This window comes from Monopterus albus, unplaced genomic scaffold (genome assembly GCF_001952655.1).
Source record: "Monopterus albus unplaced genomic scaffold, M_albus_1.0 scaffold244.1, whole genome shotgun sequence".
Taxonomy (NCBI): Eukaryota; Metazoa; Chordata; class Actinopteri; order Synbranchiformes; family Synbranchidae; genus Monopterus; species Monopterus albus.
In genome coordinates, this window is record NW_018128124.1 from 220,169 (window position 1) to 228,483 (window position 8,315).

The following is an 8,315-nucleotide window of genomic DNA, read 5'->3' on the forward strand; positions in this document are numbered from 1 at the left end:
CTAAAGCACACTGGTTGTTGTTGTTTATGGCTGATACCCTGCCAGTTAAATTTCCAGGTTGCCCTTGTTTTTAACGTTGAAATGAATCATCTATTTATCATTCCTTTCACATTAATCAAGCTGTGAATGACAATAATCTCTGAAATGTTACTTATTTTAAATAAATGCCACCCAATTACCATCTAGCAATGTCTTAGTCTGAGAATGGAAAAGCCTGATGAAACAAACTACTTGACAGCAAATGTGACTGTCAGAATAGTTTGATCCCAAATTTGGCTGTTACATACGACACCCTATTGCCAACTTCCTATACAGTCATCCTTACTCTTCTGTGGTCTTGCCCTCCAGACCATCCACAACCTCTAGGGAGGTGTCTCCTTCACTCCAGTTGATACCATAGGTCAACTGGCCACTGGTGGTGCTGTTAATAGCCACTGAAGTCACCAGGTTAATGCGGGGCCTCATCAAGCAGTAGAACATGGGCAGCTGAGAAGTGATGCCCTCCACACGCTGGCTCACACAGATCTCCATGCCATGGATATCACTGCAGCCAGAATCACCTGTAAGATTTAATTAAAAGTTAATATCTTTCATACAAAGATACACATACGCTCAACTGCTTGATTTTTTTTTTCCAACAACCTGGGGACTGTGAAAAACTGTCTCTACATATTAGCATTTCATCTGATCCATCTAGTTTTTCTTGCCAAAAAATAGAAGGGTATAGAGCACCACAGACTTTTGTGCTTGCACCTGAAATCATATGGAAATAGAAAATGGTCCTCTGTAAGAGAGACAATGAGCAGTTTGTCAGAAAATAAGCCTGTTAAGCACTTAAACTGTTCAAATAAAGGCAGGTACACTACAGCTGTTAGTTTAGACATCATAACTAACAATTTGATATCCTTGAAGGCTTTTGGTGTGTTTGATTCACAATAGACCCTTTTTCACATTTTTCAATCAAAAGTAGCCAAGGGTGGGCCAGGAAACTTCAGGGCCAAGCGTGAGACAAAAGTACAAAGGCAGAATCTAAAAGCTGGAGCTTTTGTAGTGTACCCGAGTGCTTGTGTTCCAAACAAAAACAGCCATATTTGTCCATTCACTCGCTCCCAAAGGACCCACAACTTAAAGGAAAATGGCTGCAAGCAATTAGGGGCAACAGAGGACCAAATTTTAAGATATAAAGAGGCAGCATCTATGTGTGTAGTCGGCACTGCTCTCCAAAGGACTACATTGAAGCAGGCAGCGCTCATCTCAAAAACAGCGTTGTCCTAAGCCGGTTTTCATGGAACAACTTGACCAACTTGTAGCAGCTAGCCCCGACTACAACATTTGATACTTTAAACATTTCAACACAAGACAGAAAAACATTAGCAGATGCATCAGCTGAGCCAACACTAAAGCACTGTATATTTTATTTATCTTTGTAATAGTACACAAACTCCTTGCACAAGAATGTGAAAAAAGGTCTATTCACTTAAGAATCTGATACAGTGTCACACTAAGAATTTCTGCTCTGCTGCATTTTCAAACATCCAATTTGACTAGTTTTTGGAGTTCCCCTCTCTCAGATTGGACCAATATGGGTCAAACAGTGATGAATATAAAAAGAGGACAGGACAGAATCAGATGGAAAATAAATTCAACTCTACAGTCTCCTGTAAAACCTAACTTGGAAACTTGAGTGGGATATTTTCCACACCTCTTCTAATGATCTTTTGTCTGAAGCATTTCATGTTGACGAATTTGTCTGCTAGTTGTGTTAAAAACTAATGGCTGAAACCACTGGCCATGTGTATATACAGACATGATGCAGTATTACCTATGGGTCTATTTTCATTCTCACTGCAGTTTAGGTGTAACAGACAAGCGGGGTAAAGTAATGCTCAAACAAATTTTGCACCATTTCTGATTTGCAGTCCGTTTCCTCGCTGCACAATGAATATATTCCTTTAAGACAATGCAGTCTGGTCAGAGAGCATTTATTCATCATTTAAAACGACTGTGCTTTTGAGAAAATGCAGGACTGTCTGTTAGGTTGTCTTGGTGGCAGCTACTTTCAAGTGCACAGAAGAAAAACCATGATGATCCTAGTCCTAGAATGTTTCGACTTGCTCACTTACCTATGAGGATGCTTTCGACATAAATGGGCTCGATGAAGTGGCTGAGCAAGGCTCCCTGATATCCCAGCACCTGCCACTGAGTGACCTTGTCAGTGGTAGACATGCTGACAACCTTGGAGGCACTGTGATCAAAGGCTGTCGAGAAAACTGAGAAGACCTTTAAAAGAAACAAATCAATGTGTAGTTATGCAGTGACAGTACAGCTAACAGCTACTCTTATTGCTTATTCTATTATTATTCTACTCAAGCAGATAAAAAACCCAGATAAGAGAAAGTAAGAGTACAACACCTTGCCCTCCACTGAAAGGTGTAAGCTGATCTCATTGTTGACTTGCCATGCCGAAATCGAGAGTGGGTTCAGGCGCCTGAGAATAAAGCACTGAGCTATGGAAGAGCATTTAAAATTGTTGCATTTGTAGAAACATTATTCATGCTGCTTAACCCAGAATGTCTGTAGCCATTATAAAAACCCAGAAGCCACATAAATTGAGTGCAAACAACAACAGAGGACGCTTAAGAGGAATTTTATGCCAAAGCCTATGAGACTAGTTCTATGAGGTTCAACTTGTGCATTTCACTCAGTGCTCCTTGTATTGCAAAATAGGGTAAAATTATCCCAGTGTTGCCTCCAAACTGTGACTTTTTCCTTACTCAAGACCTAGAAACCATCACATCACATGGCACTTATTTCAATGCCACACAAAAAAATAGAACCTCAAGCTGATAATCAAACACTCACAGCTTGGAAGGGACCTGTGCAGCACCCTTGGGGAGTTGGTTCACATAAAGATGGAAGGTGATGCCGCTCTTCAGGCTGAGAAGAGCGCTGCTGCTGTTCTGCTGGAAAACGGACTTCTCCATCAAATCAGCCGTCTTGCTGAAGAACATCAGCAGATGCCGGTACAGGAACCTAAAACAAAAGATCAAATTTAAACTAGTATTTCCATATATAAAACCAGTTAACACCAGTGATTAAAAAACGCTCAATTTTAGTAGGATCTGTAAAATTGTTGCAGTTTTATTTGTGGTTTTCTTAAAATTGTTTATACAGAACAAAACTGTAACAAGTTTGTATTAAAATACTTTTCATTACCACCTCCTGTTTCAGACAAGGCTACATGAAATAAACACTTCCAGTTGAAACTTCTATCGCCAGGTGTTAAAACTGCTGTTTACTCTTAATGTTTGGGGCTGTTCAGGAATTCAAGAATTACAGTATTTACTGTTACTTGCAAAATGGTTTATAAAAAGCTTCAAGAATATGTACAGGAAGATTATGTGGATATATATTTAAGCAATATCTCGAAACATCTGCCAGGAAGTTAAAGCTTGGTCGCAAATGAGTTTTCCAAAGAGACAAGCAGATTTCCAAAGTTGTGGGAGGAAGGAGGCCTAGAAACCTGACCCAGTTCCACCAGTTCTGTCAGAAGCAATGGGCTGAAACTCCAGCAACTTATCGGAACAAGCTTGCGCAAGGCATCCCTAAACGTTTGACCCAAGTTAAAACAATTTAAAGGCAATGCTACCAGATACTAATGGACTGTATGTAAACTTCCACTGGGAGTGAGATGAAAGAAATAAAAACTGACAAATCTTTTTCTCCACTATTATTCTGACATTTAAAATTCATAAAATAAAGCAGAGATCCTAACTGACATAAGACAGGGAATGTTTACTGGATTAGATGTCAGGAGCTGTGAAAAAGTTTAAATATATTTGGCTAAGGTCCATGGAAGCATCTGACTTCAACTGTATTTACTGTCATACTGTTGATCTTGATTTCAGAAACTGATTTTGCAACCTCTGTGCTTCAAATAATTAAGTACCATCACCTTACTTTTCACTGTTCAGTGCCTTAACGCTTGCAGAGGTTACTGAAGGAAACCATGACACAAAAATCAAATGTACACACAAGGTCGTGTTAGCAGCTAACCTCATGAAAGACCTCCTTGCAGTTACAACTGCATGTGAATCATGCACAATCCGTCCACTTGATGAGGCACTCTCCTTGGTATTGAAGTTCCCAGTGCCAAAGGCAACCACTTCACAGCCTCTGGCTAGAAGGAGAAGGGACTAAGGTCAGAAGTAAATACAGCATACTCAGCCAGCAGCCGTGCAACTTTTTACAGATCGTACTATACGTCATCTGTGTAGTTTCATTCTTGTATACTGTTAAGCAGAGGAATGACATTTCTTTTCTGAACAGACCTTTTGCAGCTAGACATACAGCATTATGAATAGTGCACATAATGCAACTGATAAAGCTCCATGTACAAATTCAGCAATAAATTACACTGGCAGCCACAAGTCTGGACACACATTCCCAATAAATTCAATATATAAAACTGCAAGGACAGAAACATGTCAACACCAGTACAATGTTTGAGGTTACATAGACCACTGTGTGGTTATATTTAATTGCAGTATAATGTCAGATTTCACAGTTTAATCAACAAAATGCCATCGATTTCAAATGTTCTCCTATTTGTTATGAGTCAGCATGGATGTAGAATTCCTGGTCTATGGATTCATTCAGGAAACAATGCAAAATGTTCATTTTCCTAACTTGATTTCAAACATCTTGCCATAATTTGTCTTTAAAACTTGTTGCTTCTTTAGTATCATTTGTTTTTCTAAAAGAAATGCTGCACAAATTTAGTTAGCAAAAAGCTTTTGAGCCACTGCAATATTCACAAAGTTAGAAGAAAACAACCAATGTATTTCTATCTTAAGAGGCAGGATATACCATTGTACGCTGTGCACACCATTACCAAACTAAGCAAGTGTTACACGATACAATACGTTCAGATACAGCCAAGCAATCACACTGCTAAAAGTGATGTCAGATGAAACTGTCTACAAATATTTACTAACAAACCTCTGGGACGTATTATCATCCATCTTATGTCCTTGAGCATTAACTTACACGTCTGAATGATGAATGCTGCTATGGTGCCTGCACAGGCAGAGAACTCCGAGTTGCTGCTCATCAGTTTAGTGAGCGCATCCCTCACAGCCTGTGGAACCTGGAGGTTGACAGAATCCTTCTTTTCTGTGAAAAAGAAAAAGTCAAACTTCATCTGGCATTGATCTCACTACATAGACCTGACCAAAAAAACAACAAAAAAAGAGAAGTTCAGTATATGGAGAGAGATCATGGTTCACTTTATTATCCCAGAAAGGAAATATTATATTACCGAATCATTCTACAGTACTTTATTTCCTGCACTTCCTTTTATTCATATGATTTGGTCCTCAAAAATAGCATTTAGCTATAATTATCATGAGACAAAGCTGATAATCAGGGTTCAAAATTTACTTTATGACTCATGTTCCCTTTTTAATTAATTCAGCTGACTACACTGCCCATTTTTTGGTATCACTCACCGTTTACATGTGTAACCATGACCTAAAGCATATTTTTAGACTTGGCTCAGAAAGCCAATTAAACGCAGAGCAGGGGTGTGTTTTTGCAGGATACATGCGTGTGTGCACCTCTCTTACTGTGCTGCCATCTCAAATACTTACTATGAATGGCTCTAAAAGAGACAGACGGCTTCTCTTTTACTGGCAACGGCGGAGGAACATCTGGGGGGGGGACATGGAATGAATAAATAAAGTGATGCCTCATAAGATACTACACTCTACCGTAACAGTTTTTAAAACTGGTTATAACGGTCATTGTTGACCCTTCCCAAGAATCACCCTCTACTCATCAGTAACTGCTTAACATGAGCCTGTATCCCATTTATTGTTTTATGCTTTCAGGACTACACGTTGACTGTGTAACTTCAGCCAACCCATCACCACTTCCCTCCACTATGCAAAAGTCAGGCCAATATATCATGAATATGGCAGCTGCAATCTCTGCATTTTGCAACCAGATTCTGTGCAGTAGTGAATGAGTAGTTGAGTGAAGTATGAGGCCACCAATCAAGACTATAAAATCATCTGAAATACACCCCTTTTTACATCATCAAATAACTTGTTAAACACCTTAACAGAAAAATTACCTGTACACACATCAGCGTGATATCATTTCAGTTTTTATTAGACCCAAACCTGCTGCTTCAGGGAAGAAAGACTTCAGGCCATCCAAGGTAGGCAACAGGTCCTGCAGAGCGAGCTCAGCAGCCTCGAGTCGAGCCTGCTTTTTGTTTATCCCCATGCCAGTCTTGTACTGGACCCCATTGATGACCACACAAAAAGCAAAATAAAACCCTGATATGGTGCCTGAGAAAACAAGAGATGAGAAACTGATTATAGTAATTAGTGTAAAAAAAAAACTCCTGAAGATTTAATAGATGGAATTTAATAGATGCTTTCTATCATTTTACAGATGAAGTGATACATCAATTAATCAAGAATAACAAATAACCGTTTGTGAAGTCTTAAAAAGAAGTCTAGATTACCTTGATAAACCATTTAATTCTAAAATTCATGCAGCATTACAAAACTCAGGTTCAAGTTGAATAATGGCTACTTCATCAGATCTAATAACAGTGGCAGCAGGTTCAAATTACCTGTGGTCTCCTTTACTTCCAAGTGGAACTGAAAAATCTGGGCAAGCTGATGCAAAAAAGACATGGCGTTTGTTTGGCCATTCCTGTATCTGTCGAGCAGTGTTTTAGGTATGGTATCTTTTGACTTGACAGCAGGATCTAGGCGGGAGGGTAGGAAAGGCAGATTAAAATTTACACATCTTATAGAGTTTCCACTTTTCCATAATAAAAAACAAAACATTGATTCCCCTGCAACATAAACCAAACCTTACACCAAACGACCAGTCTGGTAGTTAAGTTATCTATTCACAGAGCTGCTGACCCATGGAACCAGCCCAATGGGACCAGCCCCATAGAACCAGGCCCGTTGGACCAGCCCCATGGAACCAGGCCCGTGGGACCAGGCCCGCACTGTGGAACTCACCAGGTTCGAATGCGTTTTTCGCCTGTTGCTCAAAGACGTGTTTGCTAGGACCATCTGAGGTAGACGGAGTCGACGGAGTTTCATATGAATCCCTCAGTCCGGACGTTGCAGGCAAATCCTTTTTGGAAATTTGTGCAAAACTGGCTCCTCTGAAACCGCGAAATGATTGACGAGCTTGAAACATCCTGAAATCTTTAGTGATTACTGAAAAGAAGAGAACACCAAACTAATGTCTGACAGAAACCAGACCTATGTAGGCTTCCCAAAGGACTGCCTGAGGACTTCCAGGTGACCTTCAAAGGGCTCAAGGACATCCAGTGACTAACCTAATCTGACTAGCTGGGTAGCAAGTGGCTCAAATGATAACATATGGTAACAAAAATATACACAACGTAACGTCAGCTTTAACCGTTAACGTTAGCTGTGGTGCTATGTCAAAGTCAGTTCCCGTTGAGATGTTTTCCACATAATAATTAACGGATAATGGAACTAACGTTATCATAACCCTAACATGGGGGCGCTAGCATTACGGGAATCACGGTGTTAACACGGAAACAAAAACAACTCAAACGTTAAAGTGTTTGTTGATTTGAAGGTAAAATGCCATTAACGTAACGTAAATGAAACACTACGTCGATTAAAAAAAAAAAGCTAGAGAAAGAATTTCCCAACTCACCACGTCTCGAATTGCTGCTAAAGTTTGCCGTCAGTTAACGTTAGCAGCGTTTCACCTTCGGTTAAAGCTTCTGGCGCGTGCGTTTGCAGTCGTCACGGGACGAACCGGCTGTTTGGAAAATCACTAACGAAATGTTTGGATGCGATCTTCTTGTACAGAGAAGTTGAAAGTACAAGCTGTATGTTGTCCTCCAAAAATTCCTTACCATATATACATTACAGTTTTATTCTGTACTGTACATCACTTTCAGGGTAACTTCTTCTTCTTCTTCTTCTTCTTTCGACTGCTCCCATTAGGGGTCACCACAGCGAATCATCTGTTTCCACCTAACTCTATCCTCAGCATCCTCTACTCTCACTCCAGTTAACTTCATGTCCTCTTTTAGCACATCCATATATCTCCTCTTTGGCCTTCCTCTTGACCTCTTGCCTGGCAGCTCCATCTCCAACATCCTTCTACCAATATAACCACTAGCCCTCCTCTGCACATGTCCAAACCATCTCAGTCTGGCTTCTCTGACCTTGTCCCCAAAACAGCCGACCTGAGCTGTCCCTCTGATGTGCTCATTCCTAATCCTGTCCATCCTGGTC

General features: G+C 40.2%; 1 protein-coding gene across 2 annotated transcripts in view; it reads right to left on the bottom strand.

Moving 5' to 3' along the window:
• The window catches only part of adad1 (adenosine deaminase domain containing 1 (testis-specific)), a 9,924-nt gene extending 1,943 nt beyond the window's left edge, over positions 1 to 7,981 (bottom strand). The window contains exons 1-11 of one of the 2 annotated variants that reach the window (XM_020620658.1): positions 7,726 to 7,979; positions 7,050 to 7,253; positions 6,647 to 6,784; positions 6,186 to 6,356; positions 5,652 to 5,711; positions 5,050 to 5,175; positions 4,057 to 4,180; positions 2,863 to 3,033; positions 2,413 to 2,488; positions 2,124 to 2,280; positions 326 to 560 (exon numbers count right to left, since the gene is read on the bottom strand). In XM_020620658.1, coding sequence (XP_020476314.1) covers positions 326 to 560; positions 2,124 to 2,280; positions 2,413 to 2,488; positions 2,863 to 3,033; positions 4,057 to 4,180; positions 5,050 to 5,175; positions 5,652 to 5,711; positions 6,186 to 6,356; positions 6,647 to 6,784; positions 7,050 to 7,233 — 1,442 coding nt within the window. In that variant the 5' untranslated portion in view covers positions 7,234 to 7,253; positions 7,726 to 7,979. Of the gene's footprint in view, positions 1 to 325; positions 561 to 2,123; positions 2,281 to 2,412; positions 2,489 to 2,862; positions 3,034 to 4,056; positions 4,181 to 5,049; positions 5,176 to 5,651; positions 5,712 to 6,185; positions 6,357 to 6,646; positions 6,785 to 7,049; positions 7,254 to 7,725 lie in introns of both variants that reach the window. The other variant, XM_020620659.1, reaches the window with a different exon arrangement.
• Between the last annotated feature and the right edge of the window lie 334 nt (positions 7,982 to 8,315).